Source organism: Photinus pyralis, unplaced genomic scaffold, assembly GCF_008802855.1.
Source record: "Photinus pyralis isolate 1611_PpyrPB1 unplaced genomic scaffold, Ppyr1.3 Ppyr1.4_LG5, whole genome shotgun sequence".
In the NCBI taxonomy this organism is placed as follows: Eukaryota; Metazoa; Arthropoda; class Insecta; order Coleoptera; family Lampyridae; genus Photinus; species Photinus pyralis.
In genome coordinates, this window is record NW_022170596.1 from 47,300,669 (window position 1) to 47,321,483 (window position 20,815).

Here is a 20,815-nt window from a genome sequence, read left to right on the forward strand (position 1 = left end):
ACTTGATCTTGCGAATGTGTACGACATACGTGAAAATTTACATACTTTGAGTCTTAATTCTCGAGTTTCAGCTCCTCCCGAAAAAAAATCCTGCGTACGCTACTGGTTTATACAACAATATAATTATACGATTATAGGACGGTCGAGTAAATTTCCATTTAACATCGTGGACTCCCCTACTATAATGTTTTACTTTTCTCAAAAGCTATAATATACAGGGTGGTGACTTGCGTCACGCATCATAGGGATTTCAATGTAAAATTCATAACGTGCCTGGCCCCCCAAATTATTTTAGAGCAAAAATGTATTAAGGTTTTTGTTACGTCAATCACCCGTATTAGTTTTCAATTTTTTGCATAATAAAGACGGAAAATTGGAAAAAAAAAACCCCATCTTTTTCTATAATCTGTGATGCCATGGAATTTTATACTACTACAAAAACTACGCCAATATCCGTCATGCCATGGAATCTGCTACAAAACAAATCAAATTCTATCAAAAAGTATTATATTATTTAGAACGGCGAATTCGACATAAAGAAAGACCAAATTACTAAAAACGGTTTCCTAATATAACAATTTACAATAAATGTTCGAATAAGTCACCATTAACTGCAAGACAGTAACCAAGTCGATCATCAAATCCATTTCGAACTGCTGCTAATTGATAACTGGATGGATATCTTTTGTTTTAGAAAATTCCATGGCATCGCAGATTATTGAAAAAGATGCGGGTTTTATTTTTCCAATTTTCCGTCTTTATTATGCAAAAAATTGAAAACTATAATACGGGTGATTGTCGTAAAAAAATTGTTTCTACAAAAAACCTTAATACAGTTTTGCTCTAAAATAATTTGGGGAGCCAATAATCGCATGTTATGAATTTTACATTGAAATCCCTATGATGCGTTACGCAAGTCACCACCCTGTATAGATGTGCAATGAGGGAAAAATACTATTCCAATTATCGTGACTGAAATTCGCCCCAGAATAGGTACATTTTTAGCGCATTTTCCAACAAAGTTGGGTGCTCTATTGCAGTCACTTTTTTTGTCTGTCCGTCTGTTCGTACAGTTTTCAAGATACTTAGTTCGTTCTTTTTGCATTCGACAGCTGAGTCAAGGAAACTGCGCATGCGCAAACTGCACAATGGAAACTATTTATAGATATTTTTTTTGAAATTTTAACCATAGATGTCTCCAGTAAAGATAAGCATATCGCATATTGTAAACAAAACAAATTTCTTATTTATAGATATGTTTTTCGAAATTTTAATAACAGATGCTTCTATCTATCGGGCATCTGAACCAAGAAAAATCTTGACAATTACACTGCGCATGTGCATTATGTCCGTTCTGTGACCTTTTGGGAACTACTGATCAATGCATGGAACAATTACGTGTTTTTCATTTAATCCCAATGCTATACCGTTCTGTGCACTGTTATTTATTGTTACATTATTCAGTTTTGTTCAAATATGCGAGGTCAAAAAATAAGGATCTGGATCCTTAACAAAAATTGGACTTTCGCACTCTGAGACAATGGAAAGTTTTGCATATAATGGGTCACTCACTCACAGTTTGTTGAATCAATTTTCAACAGACCAATAAAATCTTAATTACTCTTAACTGCATATTTTTAATATCATTGCTGGTACTTATTGTCAATAAAATTGGAAGACAAGTAAATCACAGGATGTGTACCACACGTAAACCGTAATTCTTCTTTACATCAGACTTCTATCGGGACGACCTCTAATCTACACCTATCCGAACTCTACTCATCGCTACAATGCTCGACAGTCTTATGTCCAATTTCGCATCAATTAATATCCTGCAGTATTGCCATCTGTAAGAAATTGAGAATGAAATCGAAATCAACATTTCATGCGGACCTCTTTTTCCCTTCGCATCTTTTCCTTTCGCATTTTTTTCGCAAGAATCGGAATAAACAGATTGGGATCTTTGCCGTCGCTATGCGCATTGGTCACCTTTCTCAGCACGAAACTGACGACATATCCGACAAAAAATGTGCCCGATAACCCAAGGACACCGTTGTAAAGATAAGAAACGCGATATAACCATAAGTAATTGCTGCAATATCCGAAATTAGACGATATTAATTTAATTGGCATCAGGCTTACTCGCTGGACGGTACGGTCGCAGTGGTAACCGTCGCATTCAAGTACGGATTGCCACAGCCATCGACTCGGATTGGTAGTTTCGGGGATGGTGGTTTGGGACCGCCGAAAGCAATCCACAAGGATAGCGCCAAACCGAAAGTGAAACCCACCAGCGAGCCCTACAATTCAAGTTAGATCGGGTCCGTTAACTTGGCCCCCCCACTGAGAGATTTCATAGTCGTATTATTTTGAAATGAATGCGCTCGTTATGCGCTCATATGCGCCACCGATAATAACTCTTGCGCCATTATCGTTTTTTAGAAATTCGAAAAAACATTACGTATTTTGTCCCTTGTAACTAGGTCACCTGATACATTTGGTTATGCGCTCAATTGCGCCACTTGAATTAAAGCTAGCGCCATTACGGTTAAGCCGTGACAAATTTTCAAAAAGTGGGGGGGCCAACTTAACGTTTTTAAAAGTTACTTTTTTTTAACTTGTTTTCATACGAAATTGTACTCTCAGGTATGCGCTGAAATGCGCCGTAAAAAGATATCTTTGCGCCATTATTGTTTTTTGGTTATCCTTAAATATATTTGCGGGGGGGCAAGTGAACGAAATCCCCTATAACGCATTTTGCTACCGGTATTTGTGTCACTTGATACATCTGGTTATGAGCTCAATTGCGCCACTTGAATTAAAGCTAGCGCCATTACGGTTAAGCCATAAAAAATTTTTAAAAAGGGGGGGGGCTAACTTAACGTTTTCAAAAGTTACGTTTTTTAACATGTTTTTTCTACTACATCGTACCTTTCATCATGCGCTAAAATGCGCCGTGAACAAAAATCTTGGCGCCATTATAGTGTTTCAGAAACACTATACAGGGTGTTTTTTTGGGAGCTTTAGTTAAACGATTCTGAGAAAGTAAAATAGGTAGGTTTTTAAAAATTTGTATTTAGGCCGAAGGCCGAATCGATGTAAAATATTTTCAAAATGGACCCACTTCCGGAAATAACTTTTGAAAACGCTAAGTTAGACCCTCCACTTTTTAAACATTTTTTATGGCTTAACCGTAATGGCGCTAGCTTTAATTCAAGTGGCGCAATTGAGCTCATAACCAGATGTATCAAGTGGCACAAATACCGGTAGCAAAATACGTTATGGGGGATTCCGTTCACTTGGCCCCCCCCCAAATATATTTAAGGATAACCAAAAAACAATAATGGCGCAAAGATATCTTTTTACGGCGCATTTCAGCGCATACCTGAGAGTACAATTTCGTATGAAAAGATGTTAAAAAAAGTTACTTTTAAAAACGTGTTTTTTTGAAAATTTGTCACGGTTTAACCGTAATGGCGCTAGCTTTAATTCAAGTGGCGCAATTGAGCGCATAACCAAATGTATCAGGTGACTTAGTTACAAGGGACAAAATACGTACTGGGGGGGCTACGTTCACTTGCCCCCCCAATGTTTTTTCGGATTTCTAAAAAACGATAATGGCGCAAGACTTATTATCGGTGGCGCATATGAGCGCATAACGAGCGCATTCATTTCAAAATAATACGACTATCAAATCTCTCAGTGGGGGGGCCAAGTTAACGGACCCAGTTAGATCCCTTTGCGGTGCGTCGGGCTTACCTTCTCGTTGGGAGTTCGCGCAAACATGCCCAGAGTAAAGAGACCGAGAAGTGGGCCACCGATCGCCCCAAAAATCGTGAGGGATGTCTGCAAAACCTCCCCCATGTACTGCGCTAGAAAGGCCAACGCGATGCTAATTAACCCGTAGGTTAGCGCCGTAAGTTTCGTGTACAAGGGGAGGTTTTCGGTTAGGGGCCGTTTGCGTATACACAAATACATGGGCTGAAAGTACGCGATTACTCGATGTCTTGGAACCGTGGATGTTTACCTTTATATAGTCTTCAACTGTGACTGCCGCCAGACAGTTCATCGCCGAAGATACAGTGGATAAGGTCGCACTGAATATGCCGGAGATGAATATTCCACTGACACCCGGTATATGCCCCATGGAATCGATGACGTAATACGGCATTATCTACAAATGACTGCGCTAAGAAAAGTGTGCGGCTGAGAGGAGTTACCTGATCAGTATGACGAAGAGTGTGATTGGCAACTGGGTCGCAGTTGTAGTACTTGGAATAAATTGCCAAGCCCGAAAACGAGGTTGTCAAACTTAGCAGTGTTAGAATCGGCCAGTTAAGCCAAAGAGCCTTTTGGGCGGTCTTCAAATCCTTCACCGTTAAATATCGCTGTATTTGCGTCTGGTTAACTGCGTAGAGCGATAGGAAGGTGACTCCTCCTCCAAGTATCAGCGAGAACCAGGAGTGGCGCACGGTCGGATCTGGATCGAAACTAACGCGGAGGTTTAACGGAAAAGGTGAGACAGTGAGATTTACTTGAACAGCTCGGTCCGTTTTCCTTCGGAGGCGATGCGCCAAATTTCCGAAAAGCTCCCTTTGTCGATGAACGCGCAGATGATGACGCTGAAGATTCCGGCGAACATGAGAAGTGATTGGAAGCAGTCGGTGACTAGGACCGCCTTCATTCCTCCGATTGTTGAATAAAACGTGCACACTAAACCTAAAAGTGCAAGGTTAACTGATGGAGAATATTGTGGAGGGTTATACTGACCTACTGCTATAATTGCTGTTACTGTGGAAATACCAGTGAGCGCCTCTAAGGTCATTGAAGGCGCGTATAGCACAATCCCCATATACAAAACCATTTGCAGAGTGTACGAAAGTGAGGCCATCAATCGAGTAGTTTTCCCAAATCTCCTCTCAAGATACTAAAAATGCGTTGGAAAATGTAAATGGCGGGTACTAAACCGAACACACCTCGTATGCACTGGTAGCTTGCAGCTGGTAAAAAACTGGAATGTACATATTTGTGGCAATTGGTGTAAAGATTCCGTAAGCAAAATTGATGACAATGAACTGAATTCCGTACGAGTAGTTTTCACTTGACACTCCCAGAAGAGTTATGGCCGACATAAAGGATGCCATCAGCGAAAATGCCACAGGTGTAACGCTCATATTTCTATCGGCCAGTAAGTACTCCTAAAAAACGACAAATAACGGCCCCATTAGCACTTGCTAAGCGTGTGTTACTTTAACAGTTCTTTGTTTGCCACCGGTAAAACGATAGTACACTCCTATTGCAGAGGATACTGCCAAAACTGCGCCTAGAACGGCATAATCCCATACGCCGAAGGAGTGCATTGCCTGTGAACAGTATTAATGTTAGGGAGAGTAAGGAAACTAGTGGTTTGGAGGAATTTCTGCGGACGTGCGGTTAGCGTCTACTAAATAAACTCACCGAACCGAAAGGTAACACAATTAAGTAATTAACGGCAACTATCTCTACTAGTGGATTTTTGAAACAAAGTGCCAGTAAATCGTACCTCGACAAGTGACGAATAGATAACTTTAACAGCAAAAAATTGACATCAATAAGTTTCACTTCGTCATGATTATTACATCGCGCGTGCCAATCAGTGGCTATTAATGAACTAGACAGTTGAATGTATCATTGTAGTATAAATATGAGGCCGAACGTCATCGGAAATCACAAACTGTACAAAGTGTAATCGACACTTATATAAGGTGGCCGCAAATAGGGGTTTCTGTTGGGTTTTCATTTTCCTGAAAGACTTGATTAGATTTTTACGTGTTTTATCTTTAAAACTTGAGGAATAATTTCATTGTACATCACGGGCCCAAAAGATCCATTTTTCTAAACAATCCCAAGGTCTATCGTTTGAGAGCTACGCCCCGAAATAGTCCCAAAATTCGCGTTTCTCAGATGTTTCTTACTGATTTTGTAAAAAATCTCTGAAATTTCTCCCCATGCTGGCGGACCCCCAAACGGAGACGCGGAAAAATTTTCATCTCGATGACACGAAAACAACGAATCCAAAATTTGGTTTTTCAAAATTCCAAAAAAATATCCAATTCTAGGTTGAACACAATATGCAACATCTACAAAAAAGTGTTTACAACTTTGTTGTAAAATAATTAGAAGAGAAAATATTTCAATACACGGTGTCCATTTTTCGAGTGCCACTGTGGGGATCTCGCTTACCTTAAGAGATAGAAATTTGGGTAAATGGGGGCAAAGTTGCGAATTTCTCTGCTGAATAACCATCTGAAAAGAAATTTAAAATATCATCCGAAAATATCGCAAAAAAACGAAACTTTCTGATTTTCGTTCTTAATTTTTTCATGATAAACTACTCGTATTAGACCTTTCTAATTAACACATTATTCGAACACTTTTCAATGGAGATTGCGAATGTGACATCTCGTTTTAAATAACTTTTCAGATGACAGAGAAACACGTGGAAACTTTAGTTTTTCTTATGGACGCCATTTTTAATTTTGAGATATTAAGATTACGTCTTTTTTTCTCTTTACGACGATATATCACACATGGTGGTTCAGTATCACATTTTTCCTAAAATACAATTTTTAATTTTTTGGGAAGTGCTTTGGAAAAACAAAACGTTCTTTTATTGTGAACAAAAGTTTGACAGTTTGATGCATATGTCCGGTTGCAGCGTTGGCATCAGGGAACTAGATGTGTTGAGAAAATTCGATTTTCATATGAACAGAATTGAACCTTCGTTTTGCAAGAAAATTATAATTCAAATTAGAACAAAATAAATAATATTTTAGCAATAAAACTAGCACAATCGTAAATGACACTGCTTGAAATAAGTCAACATTTTGTTCATAACAAAAGAACGTTTTGTTTTTGCATAGCACTCTTTGCAGAAAATGAAAATTGTATTTTTAGAAAAAATGTGATACTGAACCACCATGACTGTGTGATATATCGTTGTAAAGAGAAAAAAAGGCCTAATCTCAAAATGTCAAAATCCAAAACGGCGCCCATAGAAAAAAACTAAAGTTGCCACGGCTTCTCCGTTATCTTGAAAGTTATTAAAAACGGGATGCCATATTCGAAATCTCCATTAAAAAGTGTCTGAATCTCGGTCTAAATAATGTATTAATTAGAAATGTCTAGTACAATATTAGTTTACATTGAAAAAATTAAAAATGAAAATCAGAAATTTTCGATTTTTTGCCATATAAGATATAAAATTATTTTTAGATTATTATTCGGCACGAAAATTCGCAACTTTGCCCTAATTTAACCAAGTTTCTATCTCTGAAGATAAGCGAGATCCCCATAGTGGCACTCGAAAAATGGACACCGTGTATAAAGAAATTACCATATTAAAAAACCTCGAAAAAACTTATTCATTCGAACGAATTTTGGGTAGATAAATTAATAAAAATTATATGGCGTCAGTCGATTTTATATGAACCCGGACTCATCGAAGAACCGGTGTTCAACTTTTAGAGCAATCGATCGATACCGTTAGACACCCTGTAAATTAACCAGATGTATTTCTACATTACCGGAAAGATCTGTAAATTCTCAGATTAATTTAGCAACTCCTTGAAATCTCCAGATTAATTGTGCAAATTTGTTTTAATGATGTATATCCGTTTATTTCTCCCAGTTTTCTTGCAATATAAAAAATTAGAAATTCCATTAATTTTTATTATGTAATGGAAGAGTTGATTCTAAGATTCGACATTAAATTTAGTAACTACGAACCAATTTAGCCGTGTCGTAACCTGCTAGCTCCATAATTAGTGATAAAAAACGGACTACCACTAGTTTTCATTACAAATTTAAGAGAACAACTCAAATTAAGGAAAATAGTATGTTAATTACGAGACCCCGACATTCATATGTTCGAGCATATGTTCTTTGTAACAAAAATGATCAAGAACCACTTTTTTTAGGTTTGGCCAATTTTTGGGTTGTAACTTTTTGGCCCGTTAGTCAAAACAATAGCGACCTTTCTTATACAGGGTGGTGACTTGCGTAACGCATCATAGGGATTTCAATGTAAAATTCATAACATGCGATTATCGGCCCCCCAAATTATTTTAGAGCAAAACTGTATTAAGGTTTTTTGTAGGAAAAATTTTTTACGTCAATCAACCGTATTAGTTTTCAATTTTTTGCATAATAAAGACGGAAAATTGCAAAAATAAAACCCGCATCTTTTTCAATAATCTGCGATGCCATGGAATTTTCTAAAAAAAAAGGGATATCCAGTTATCAATTAGCAGCAGCAGTTCGAAATGGATTTTATCATCGACTTGGTTGCAGTTAATAGTGACTTATTCGAACATTTATTGTAAATTGTTATATTAGGACACCGTTTTTAGTAATTTGGTCTTTCTTTATGTTGAATTTGCTGTTCTAAATATAATACTTTTTGATAAAATTTCATTTGTTTTATAGCAGACATTCCATGGCATGACGGATATTGGCGTAGTTTTTGTATTAGAAAATTCCATGGCATCACAGATTATTGAAAAAGATGGGGGTTTTATTTTTCCAATTTTCCGTCTTTATTATGCAAAAAATTGAAAACTAATGCGGTTGATTGACGTAAAAAATTTTTTTCTACAAAAAACCTTAATACATTTTTGCTCTAAAATAATTTGGGGAGCCAATAATCGCATGTTATGAATTTTACATTGAAATCCCTATGATGCGTTACGCAAGTCACCACCTTGTATAGTTATATCCTTGAGAACATGCGTACCAATTTTCAAAGCGATCCGACGTTTTTGCTCAAAGTTATCGTGCACACGGACAGACGGACGGGCAGACAGATGGGCGGACAGACAACGGACAACAGGCGGACACACAAGACAATGCAAAATTATATCTCGGCGAGTATCTCGGGGATCGTTAATAAACGGCAAAAGTGGAAAATTATAACATGTAAAAATGGTTTTTTGGTTTTTTTACAATAACTTTTTTAGCAATAAACACACTACAAATTATCCACTGATATAAACAAAACCACACCTTCCATAAGAAAATTTCAGAGAAAAACCAAGTCGAGAACCAAGTCGAAACGCCAATTAATTAACAAAGAATGATAACAATTTTATAACCATAAAAAAATATGTCTGACAGAAATGCTAAGGCGTTTATTTCAAGGCCTCCTAACAAAATTATGCATATAAAGGTGCGTATTCACTTGCAACAAAATGCCCCGAACGAACCAAACGCGCCGCCGACAAACATTTTGCGGGGGAAATTTGTGCTCTTTGTAGAGTTTGCGGTATTTTCTGCGTTCCCATCAAACTTGGAAAATGTTTGGCGCATTGGGTCAACGTACTGACTACATAAATTTGTTACAGCGCGTTTGGTTCGTTCGGGGCATTTTGTTGCAAGTGAATACGCACCTTTACGCTCACAAGAAAACGAATAACAGATAGGTATAGGCGAGGGATTGATCGATGTAGATTTTTTTTCGACATTTGAAACTGCACAAAAATAAAGCAGGTCTCATTTGAAAAAAATTAACTTTTTATGGTTCGAGGTTATTAAACTAGACCATTCATTTTAAGACACTCTGTAGAAAGGAGATCAAAATTTAATCATTCGCATGTAGCATCACGTCAGTATTGTTGATTTTAGAAGACTTTTTGAAAATCAAGTCAACGGAGCCATAGGTACAGGGCGCTAAAGAAAAGCAGTGAAATGTCAAAAATTTTAAAAAATCTGCATAACTTGAAAACCTTTGATACTGGGTATAGGGAAGTGTGGTATCAAACGACGTAGATTTCCATGTAGATTTCGAAAATGCAATAAAATATAGGGTGTTCCATTTCAAATAAGAAATCCGGTAAAACCGGAAGTCTCGCCGGAAGTGAAACAATAATGATAGTATTTTCTTTCGATAGGTGTATCATGAAAAACCTCGTGAAAAACTATGTAGATCTAAATTATTAATGGGGGTCCGAATACTTTTAGGTACGGGTTTGCGTGAAACAGCCTGTATAATATATAAGGAATAGTCGAGGGAATAGTAAAACCATGGACTATTAGTAGTCTATGGTAAAACATACAATTTCAAAGCTATAAGAAGAAATAAGTTTTATGCCGATTTCCCGTGAAGTTAAAAACAACGTTAAAGGGAATTATACTCGGGGTTTTAAAATAATTTGATCCTATTTTACATATAAGCATAGTATATTGTGTTATATTATAATATAAGTTTGTGTTTTCCAATTAGCTGATCATTTTGTTGTCTTTTTATTAATTAATTATGTAGATTAGGATCAATGATATTAAGAATCCTTTCCTTGATTTGTTTAAAATTCGATTGTCATAAAATCATGGCCCTCTACTAGAAAGAAAATCCGAAAAAAATGGTTTCAATTCAATGAAATGCGAATAACTCGTAATATTAAAATACGCCAATTTCGATTCTCTATCTAATGCAATAGTAAGAAAATGGTATCTATTTCATTTTAAAAAACTGAGTTTTTAGTCTTTGATTTTAAATTTGGATCTCTATTATAGGTGCGGTCGTACGCAACTTAACTTTTTTTTAAGTACACTAAAAGAAAGTCCTATTCTTTTTCTATGCACTGGTAAAAATGAGTTATCATAACTAGAACCGTTTTCAAGTAATCAATTATTAAGGTAGCGTCTGCATCCGCCATTTTTTTTCTTAAAGTCAAAATAACTTAAAAACCATAAATGGTAGATGTAGACATATCAAAAGAACTGAAATTTCACGTAGAATCCAAAAATGCAATAAAACTGCAAAAAATAGGGGTTGCCATTTAAAATAACGAAGTTACTAGCTACTTCCGGTAATTCCGGAAGTGCGGCCATTTTGAAAATATTTTACATCGATTCGTCCTTCAGAGTAACTCACAAGTACAAATTTTCAAAAACCTAGGTACCTATTTTACTTTCCCAGAAACCTTTCCTAAAACTCCCAAAAAAACACCCTGTATACAGTATCGATCATTTATTTGCCATATTATAAGAATTGTTTGAGTAGGTACTCACAGCGTTTTAACATCGGAGACGAATCAAGCGCAAAAATACCTACTCGTAATTAAAGCCAAAATAAACCGATTTTCTACTAAAACTGAAACTCAAGTTCAAAAATATTGAGGATTCGACAGGTCCTAGCTGAAATCGTACCTTTATCCGTCTGGTACGACTGTTAGTCCAAGGTACCAAAATTGAATAATTTGTCGGGTCGTGTAATTAACAACCTTAGAGACGAGACTACATGATGTGAGGCCACATCTGGGCGCCATCCCCGAGCTTAGTTTACTAACGTAGTGATTTTTCAGTTTATTCCTATCTTCTTCTACAGTTTCGATCCGATTGTTTTCAACCTGGTGTCTCGTACTCGCGCATAACCCCTGCGTGACGGAATTTTACCACCTTTTCCAAGGCGCGGTTTAAAGTTTCTTAAGGCCCGAATCGCGGTCTCCCTTTCTCGTTTCGCCAATAGAATCTCGAGCTATGAGAAGGGCCCCAAAAATTGAGTACATACTATTTTGTGGAGGGTTAGTAGCGAAATCCACAAAAATGGCGTGTTTATATGACTGTACGCGAGGGCGTCAGAAGTGGGTACCGACAAAGAGAACCCTGGCCAAGATTTTACTGATGTTGGAGTGAAAACATTTTTTTTATGATTAATAAAGTATTTTAAAATTGCCAACAACTTACGCGTTTTGGTAGCGAAACTGCTAGATATCCTCAGCAAACTAGATATAGGTACTAAACTGTTTAAAACTAGGTTTATTTAATTAACTTTAAAGTATTAAGTAGCTTATACATATACCGACATATACCTAATTGTTTATTTCTTTACAGATGGAGTAAGTTTCTACCAGAGTTTCTACCTCATCGTATACCTATCTCCAAGGGTAAGTCGATTCTTTTGCTACATAGTTTTCATCTTCTTTATTTGGTATTTACATGTATGACCGTATTCCAATATTTATTACACTTTACCAAAAGGAGTGCTACAATATAGCATCCGAGATCCGTTTCTGTTACCGTTTTCATCTCGGTTTTCATGAACTAGTGTTAATCTTAAAAAAATTATTTACTAGCTGAAACGCCTCGTGGAACACAAATGTATACCTATTCATATAACTCTCGCCAGGAAAGATTGCCGGTCACAGAACACTTGATCCTGGTCTACAATCTATATTTTTCTTAAGATGCAAGCGACTTCCTGAATAGGATCGTGCCAATGTTGAACGAAAAACCTTTTTGTTCAACATTGACATGATACTATCCCGGAAGTCGCCCACATCTTTAGAAAAACATAGATTGTAGACCAGGATCAAGTGTTCTGTGACCGGCAATCTTTCCTGGCGAGAGGTTTATATTAATTTATTCGATCTTCATACGGTATCTTTTGCTACACGCGTAAAAATAAGTCACATTCTTACAAATTGTTGTGATTTAACTTCAAATTAAGTATTACTTCATGAGCCGAATAACAACGACCTGGTGTCCTTAATTGACATCTATAAAGATAAGTGGTGCTTCAATCTGGATTATCTTGAACCAAATCTTTCAATAGTCAACGTTCTAAATCTTTTTTCTAATAAAGTTCGATAGGGTGGTTTTCTTGCCCACGACGACTTTTCAATTCAATATTTAACACATTCAAGCAAAAGTGTGTACCAATCTCTGTAGTATGGTAACTACATAAGTATTAATTGTCAGTTGCTGGTTACCAAAGTACACGTTTGACGTTTTCTCCAAAGAAATTGGGCCATCAATAGAAAATTGCAATATGACGGTTAAATCGAAATCCAAAATTATAGCTATTAACTACGGGAGGGTAATTAAGGGAAGCTCTAGAGTAACATGAAAATTTAAAAACATGAGAACGAGCATGAGAAGGATTCGAGACAAACGCTCGAGAGAAACTTGAGAGGAAATTGAAGAGAATTTCTCTAGACTAAATCTCAAAAAATTTTGGGAAATTGCACAATTCACGAAGTACATGTAATATTCTTTGAGTTTCGCTGTGTTTCTATGTCCGTCCGTCCACGCGATAGAGAACGAAAGCGAATTTTCCTCGGAATTTTCTAAAGTTCTTCATTTTTGTTTTGTTTTGATTTTTCATTTTGCAATAAACAGTACATAAATAAAATTATAAACCCCATATGGGGCGAGAGGGCTACAAACCGGTTAACATAACATTAAAAATTTGAGAAACAGTGAAAGCGAACGTTTGAAGCAGTGCTGACATCTTTTGTACACATTTATCACTAACCTCAAATTTCGGCACTAAAGACACTTCTAATTCACAACCTGGTGTTTTATTTCTGTACTAGTCGTACGTACCTTTCACAGAGGTATGGTAATTCCTATTTTCCGAGAAAAACTTAAGCGATCCACAGGCAACACACTAATCACTGACCAATTGACGTTGACTATCAAGCAAGTACGTCATCCGCAAGAGCCAATCGGCGATTACAAAATCGTTACACGATATTACTATCAATGGCAAGGTGAAGGATACGACAAACGCCACGCCACTGACGATTTAGGTTACGTCACATAGACTTACGCACGTTTTTTTCCTAAAGGTCGATTATATTTACCGAAATTCCTAGAAATAGCGCAATTTTCACTTACCAGTGCAACAACACGAAATAGAAAAATTAGGAAATAAGAGCTGCGATTCACGCACCGGGTATATATCGACCACTCCGACCGAGTGCTACTGCCACATTCCGAATTCTGATTCTGCTGAAGAGCCGTGTGTCCGAAAATGTCTTTGTTTGCAAATAGTTTAAGTAATAATACAGTTGCTCAATAAGAAACGATTTATTGATTAATTTCCTAGTAGGTAAACACTGACTTTGCACTCGTTTGAAATACAGGGGCATACAAAAACTAGGTATTATTTTCTGTTACACCTTAATAGGGGACAGGTGGTCGCATCTTAAAGAAAATTCGCACGTACCACAGGTGAAAAGGTGAAAATTTCAAATTTACCGCCTAAATCCGGAAACCGTAAAACAATACAAGATTCGATTGCTGCGTTTGCGTACCGATAGTAAATAGTGGTGCGTTGTTTGTATTAAAGACCCAAAGAACTTTTGGTTGAGGCTTTTGCGTTCAATTCGTGGAAATACCCAACAAAAGTCGTTCAAATTGAATCGTTTTTATTAGGAATTGAGTGATGAAGATTGTAATGTGGTACATAACCTCAAAACGTATTTAAAGTCTATTTTTCGCTTGTTTTTTTCCAGAACTGCTACGTTTTCGTGTGGTTCTCGGTTGGAAATTGTAAATCGCGTGTTCTAAATCTGTTGCCACTTTGTTTAACGCAAAAATGTGCGTAATTAATGCCCGTTCGAGTTTATTCTTGCGGTGGTAGTGTTATGGACTTTCCCGTTTTTACAATTGCGCAAAGTTTATTTTGATTCGAGGCGTGTTTTATTAATAATTTTATCATGAGAATTATTTCAAAATTTCGTATTTGTTGTATATAATGCAAATAAAAGTGCTAAACAATGATCATAACATTAATCGACGATTGTTAACGAAGATGTCCGAGGATTGTTGTAGTCAAAACAATGTTAATTTGACTGGATGCTTGGAAAATTTAAATTCGTTAAATAATATTGTAGCCACCGAGAAAATCGATTTAAATTTACCGTATGATCATATGTACGCGTCTAATACAGAAAATTTCAATTTAATCAACAATTCCAACTTTAACTGTCAAAACGCCGAAAATGAGGTTAAGTTTTTGAAAGATTGGCTGTTAACCAATTTGGATTTGATACAACAGCAAAACGACGAAATTTTAAATAAGGAAAAGACCATACACATTTTAAAACAAGAAAATGAAATGGTAAGTCCGCTACTGTCGCATTAATTTCTCGTAATACGCCTCTTCCAGCTTAAAGAACGTATAAATTGCCTGGATAATAGCGCTTACCAAAGTACTGATCTGAATCACTACGAAACTCAGGAGAACTCGTGCGGGAATGTTCTAGAGGAAATGACTCATGACGCTTCTCACGCTGACGACAATACCAAATCCGCCACATACGTTGAGCCGCAAAGTGATATCAAAGAACCAATTTACGAAATAATCGCAACCGAATGCAGGCACGCGCAGGATATATTCGCGTCCGGTAACAACTTCACATTTTTACGCTCTGTATCAATCTTAACCTTGTAGAGAATAACGCTACGAAAGCGGGTACAACGGAAGGTATCTCCGATGACATGGTTAACAGTTCGGTCGACGATACCTTGAAAGATATCAAAATGAGTATTAGAAGGAAACGTTTGTGTAGTAGTTCGTCTGTGATCTCGAACACCGAAGTTTCGTTAGAAGAATCGCACAGTTCACGAAAGAAGAAGAAAAGAAAAAGTGAGTCGGCGGCGTCGGAAAGACAAATACTTAACGAAACTTGCAGGTTCATTGCGCGATGACAAAATTCTTATGTCCGCCGATCCTTACGTGACGCAAAGTGGAAATCTTGCCGCCATACCGCAAGAGCTCGATTCATCTTCGACGATACCATCGGCGACAAATCTGGAGGTTTGTGTGATAACGTTGAGTAAAAAATTTGTAGAAGTGAAACAGCGTAATGGGAAGACTCAAAGTTGGTGTAATGTGTGTTGCCTACTTATTACTGTATGCATTGCCAAATATAATGCCACTGTAAATGCAGCTGTAATGCTAATAAGTAGCATGGGTGGCCTATAAGTAGGACGAATTAGATTTGCAAAGACGTTTTGTATGGTATCCGCAATTGTAAAAAGTTTGCTATCAATCTACGTACTTTTTTTTAATTGCAATTAATAGTTTTTATTACATGTTAATACAAAGTACACCTTTTTGGATATTGCAGTATAACATTATTGTGCTACATAACTAGATAGATCCTTATTGCCGCATTTTAATTGGTAATTGCTGTTTTTTATTGTTTTATCTTTTGTTTGTTTGCTTGATTGTTCTGAGAATGTAGTTAAAGTATCATTATAATATTGCTAAAGGGGATAAAAGCGAAAAGATTCGGCTCAAAAAAGAACCAATGTATTGATACTCTCTTTTTTAGTCAATTTCATCATAAGACTCCGCTAGGGTGTGTATATTTCGCATAAATACCGCCCAAAATGTGGTATTTTACGTTTGTATTTTCAGTTTGGGGGCGTAATACAATTTTGATCATTTTGTTTGCGTGAAATATGTAATAAAAAAGAGTGGTTACTATTTAAAGAAATATGCCCCTCCCCTTGACCACTGTCCGCCACTGATCACAAATTTTAAGTAGGTAGATTGGTAGCAAACTTTTTATAATTTTGGAATCTTTTAAAAAACGTTTTAAAGATATATTCAGTGTTCAATATAAAATTTCCACCCTGTATATTCCGAGATCTATTCCAACCTTGTCTGCCACTATGTAACTATATTAAAATGTTGGTGCTCCTTCCAAAAACCAAGCAAACTCTAACCCAGTTTCCACTTCTTAACATTTTTTATTTAATGCCCATTGCCGGTTTGCATTTTTTGCTAGTGTATAATACGTAGGTACCGAGATGGCGAGTGAAAGTTTACACCAGTTGCTACTCAATGGAAGGTACGGAAAATCTAGACGACGAAGTTTATAACAAGAGACACATGCGATTAGAAAATGACGAAAGAAGACGAAAAAGGTGAACCTTCACTTGCGATAACGACATGCTATGTTTACCTTTCAGATGGGACGTTCAGAGGATACGTGAGCAACGAATAGTGGATAAATTGAAACAGAGACAGGAGCGTGTCGGATCCGGTTCAAGAGTCGACGACCAAATTGAATCGGTAGTGTCGCTATGGCCGCCATTAGAAGATATAAAATACCTCGAAGTTTGTGATAATTTACCTGTATCAGCATTCGGAGCACCTATAGTTCGTTTTACGCCAATGTAAAATCACGTATGTCGCCCTTCGTGTTTAATTACAACCGACTTTTGTAGGGAATTTTCATTACCGTGGCTAAGCAATTCTGAAGCACCACAAGACACATCAAAAAAACACAACCATAGAAAATCCACTATAAAAAGGAAAGCGACAAAGAGATAAATTGTAAAGATTTTCGCATAGACCTTTATTTTAGTGATGCTTTAGATCTCTTAGTTTTTCTTTGTGAAGACTAACTTGGACTTTGTGCAGAATTAACCAAATGAACTAAGTGATAAGTTGATGTGCTAATGAAAATTTGAGGAAGATAATAAGTAGAATTTTTTTCATTTTTAGAACCATTTTAAATTATTCCTAAATCAATTCGGTGATTTATGTTCATGTATATTTGATAATTGTACATAATGCAAAATAAAAGTTTTATAAAAAATTGCCTTGAGCCGGCATATTTTTGGTACCTAATGTGACAATATCATTTTCACAAAGTGTTTGTACTGCTAAATTTAATTGGGGCAGTACATAAAACACAAAACTGGGGAAAGGTGGCGGCTATTCCTAAATTGGGATTGTTTGTTTTTTTGAAAATTTCGGTTGTGTTTAATAAATTGGTAGTTTATTTGAATGTTCAGTTCTTCCATGTATTTCTAATAATTATTTTGAAAGTTCGAGTTAAACCTTTTTTTCTTTTCCTTAATTTGCGCATACGGCATCAGTGTATTGAAACGTCACTTCAAAACATCACAATATTACATTAATTTCACAGCGATTACACGCATCCCACTAATGTTGGTACCATAGCATATGTATTGCAACTGTATTACACACATTACACATGTATTACATGCATTACACAATTATTTTGCCTATTACCATTGTATTTATCCATTACATATTGCATAAATGGAAACTCCCTATTTTTATACATCATATTAGGCATAAAAATAAGGGTAACTTTCCAAAAATTTCACTTCCCAAAATATTGGGTATTTAATATTTTTTCTTTGTAAACACGCTATTAAGTATGGTTTTATTTGGTATGAAAAGGTGACTTTTGTTTCGGTCTCAATTGTTTATTTTCGGCACCATGACGACGAGCCATGGCCAACTTAACAAAGTATCACCACAGTCCATTAAAACGGAACCTCATATAAAATAAATAATTGGCAATTATGGTGTTGGATGAATTCTTGTTGACATGAGTTGGTATATATTTTTAAATATTCTAAGCTTTTTGAGACATATGTCGTGAGACACCCTGCACTTGAATTATTCTTCCAAATCTTTAAAGACTGTACTTAAAAAAACGCTGTCCTCTACTTTTGTTTCTGAGTAAACGTGAAACAAAATTGTATACCTAAACATTTTCAAAATTTCTATTCCAAAATGTTTCATATAACATTTCCTACACATTCCAAATTTTGCTGCACATTTAGCCCCCCTCCCCTCTCTATACTAGCGGAATTTCTGGTGATAACTCAAATAAAAATCAGAATATGGTCACCTTATTGTATATGTTCACCCTGTATATAATATAATGGATAAAAGAAGAAGCCTTCAGCTCAATTATCGGAAGCATGCGTTACAAAACCTTAACCTTTTGCTGATATATTCTAATTCCAAGGGATATCTGATTTATTGTAAAATGTACCTTTTTATTTTGTGGATTTCTACGGTTTTGAAAAACTGAAAATTATATATATATATATATATATACATATAAATAATCGTATGAACAGATGCAGTATTTGTTTTTCTAAAAAAACGTATTAAGACTTTTGCTCTAAAATAATTAGGGGCGCTAGTAATTGGCTATAAAGAAATTACCATTGAAATCCCTATGTTGTGTCGCTCTAGGGACCACCCGGTATATACGATCAACCATTGAACTTAATTGGTACATGAGCCACACCCACCGTGTTGAAAAAATGTTTATAACGTTACACCAGACACCATAACTTCGTTGATGGTCCACGATTTCTTTCTTGTTTTTGAATTGTATTTGTAAAAAGCAACTTCTTGTTTCTTGTAATTTATGCGTAAGTTATAATGGCCGATAAGATAGATTGGGCAAAGTATTTAGAGGAACAAACTTCATTAATATCAAAGAATGTAAGTTTTCTGTAGCGTCTCCACATTCCCATAACCCCAAATTTTAGGTTGCCAACTTAGAAGTTACCCCCGCGGCTGCGGGTGACGATCCTCCCGCTAACGAACAGAATGAAGCAACAAATGGCGATAATGGGGATGACCCCGTGAATCCTGCCGATGTAAGTCTATTGCAAAAGATCATACGAAAAGGATTAGTTGAAAATGCCAATGACGTCGAAATTCAACGTCAAGATCCAAACTCGCCCCTATACTCCGTAAAAACATTTGAAGCGCTACACTTGTACGACAGTTGACAATCTTACCGTTATTGTATTGCGTCATTTCAGAAAACCGAATTTGTTAAAAGGCATCTACAGCATGGGATTTAACGCTCCGTCTAAAATCCAAGAGACAGCTTTACCCACTTTGCTGGCGGATCCGCCTCAGAATTTAATTGCACAGTCGCAATCGGGCACCGGTAAAACAGCCGCCTTTGTTTTAGCAATGTTAAGCCGACTAGATTCCCAGTTCAATTTTCCGCAAGTCCTCTGTTTGTCACCGACGTACGAACTGGCGATACAAACGGCAGAGGTGGCCACTCGGATGGCGCAGTTCTGCCCGGAAATCGAAATAAAGCTGGCGGTACGAGGGGAAGAAAGTATACTATTATTCGCTTGTTTTAATTTATACGATGATCTTCGTTTTAGTGCCGCGAGGAGCGAAAATTAGCGAACACATAATCATAGGGACGCCTGGGAAGGTGTTAGATTGGGGTCTGAAGTTTCGTTCATTTGACTTAAGTAAAATTAAGGTGTTCGTTTTGGACGAGGCTGACGTGATGATCTCTCAGCAGGGTCATCAGGATCAGTGTATCCGAATTCATAAGTAAGCAATGCGTTTGGAGGCGGCGTGTTACAATTATTTCGTAGATGTTTAGCCAGCACCTGCCAAATGATGTTTTTTTCTGCGACTTACGGTCAGGATGTTATGGAGTTCGCAGAAGTTATCGTACCGAGACCGATAATAATAAGATTGAAACGGGAGGAAGAAAGTTTAGATAACATTGAACAGTATTACGTTAAGTGTAAAGACCAACAGGCCAAGTATGAGGCTCTTACAAATATTTACGGAAGTATCAGCGTCGGGCAAGCTATAATCTTCTGTCATACTCGGCGCACAGCTAACTGGTTAGCCGAAAAGATGGCAAAGCACGGTCATTCTGTTGCCGTACTAAATGGTGACCTAACTGTAGAGCAACGCATCGCCGTATTGGATCGTTTTCGTGAAGGACTAGAGAAGGTTTTGATCACTACGAACGTTTTGTCTAGGGGTACTTCGCCGTGCACTAAATGCCAATTGCTCAAGTCTTTGTTTAAGGTATCGACGTGGAACAAGTTACGATCGTTGTCAATTTTGATTTGCCCATCGACATGCAGGGCAAGGCGGACTGCGAGACGTACCTACACAGAATTGGCAGAACCGGTCGGTTCGGCAAAAACGGAATTGCCATCAACCTAATCGATTCACCGGAATCGATGGCCATATGTAAAGCTATCGAGAAGCATTTTAATCGAAAGATCAGGTTCTTGAACGCGGAGGATTCCGATGAAATCGAAAAAATCGGTGCATAAGTGCTGGTAAACGAACTGATTTAATTATTGTATGAAATGTTCATAAGGAATTAAGTTTAGCTATTATAAATACATAAATGAATTTGTCTTCTGTTACTTTAATATAAATACTGCTGTCATTGTTGATGCTATCTGAAACCAAGGATAA

General features: G+C 36.8%; 4 protein-coding genes across 10 annotated transcripts in view; 3 read left to right on the forward strand and 1 right to left on the reverse strand.

Moving 5' to 3' along the window:
* Positions 1-20,815, forward strand: part of LOC116170802 (39S ribosomal protein L15, mitochondrial) — a 148,876-nt gene that overhangs the window by 112,110 nt on the left and 15,951 nt on the right. For both annotated transcript variants that reach the window (XM_031487316.1, XM_031487317.1), the window contains one exon: positions 11,869-11,921. The gene's annotated coding sequence lies outside the window, so the exon portion shown is untranslated. The remainder of the gene's footprint in view (positions 1-11,868; positions 11,922-20,815) is intronic.
* Positions 1,618-13,939, reverse strand: LOC116170793 (putative sodium-dependent multivitamin transporter). Of its 5 annotated transcripts, none has more exons than XM_031487305.1 (11): positions 13,712-13,939; positions 5,250-5,363; positions 4,977-5,198; positions 4,771-4,927; positions 4,536-4,719; positions 4,221-4,491; positions 4,028-4,174; positions 3,760-3,981; positions 2,143-2,300; positions 1,894-2,092; positions 1,618-1,847 (listed from the first exon to the last, which is right to left on the reverse strand). In XM_031487305.1, the coding sequence occupies exons 2-11, from the start codon at positions 5,358-5,360 to the stop codon at positions 1,821-1,823; spliced, it is 1,698 nt and encodes a 565-aa protein (XP_031343165.1). In that variant the 5' UTR covers positions 5,361-5,363; positions 13,712-13,939; the 3' UTR covers positions 1,618-1,820. The 5 variants fall into 5 exon arrangements, with proteins under 5 accessions (XP_031343165.1, XP_031343162.1, XP_031343164.1 ...); XM_031487302.1 differs by having other exon boundaries at positions 13,657-13,939; XM_031487304.1 differs by lacking the exon at positions 13,712-13,939 and adding an exon at positions 13,363-13,467.
* Positions 14,094-17,380, forward strand: LOC116170797 (male-specific lethal 1 homolog). Of its 2 annotated transcripts, XM_031487310.1 has the most exons (8): positions 14,094-14,223; positions 14,277-14,884; positions 14,933-15,170; positions 15,218-15,412; positions 15,459-15,583; positions 16,577-16,701; positions 16,747-16,953; positions 17,005-17,380. In XM_031487310.1, exons 2-8 carry the CDS (start codon positions 14,519-14,521, stop codon positions 17,108-17,110), a joined length of 1,362 nt encoding a protein of 453 aa, XP_031343170.1. In that variant the 5' UTR covers positions 14,094-14,223; positions 14,277-14,518; the 3' UTR covers positions 17,111-17,380. The 2 variants fall into 2 exon arrangements, with proteins under 2 accessions (XP_031343170.1, XP_031343169.1); XM_031487309.1 differs by having other exon boundaries at positions 14,096-14,884.
* Positions 18,888-20,755, forward strand: LOC116170796 (DEAD-box helicase Dbp80). Its single transcript, XM_031487308.1, has 6 exons — positions 18,888-19,057; positions 19,105-19,337; positions 19,384-19,694; positions 19,744-19,921; positions 19,966-20,366; positions 20,414-20,755. The coding sequence occupies exons 1-6, from the start codon at positions 18,995-18,997 to the stop codon at positions 20,665-20,667; spliced, it is 1,440 nt and encodes a 479-aa protein (XP_031343168.1). The 5' UTR covers positions 18,888-18,994; the 3' UTR covers positions 20,668-20,755.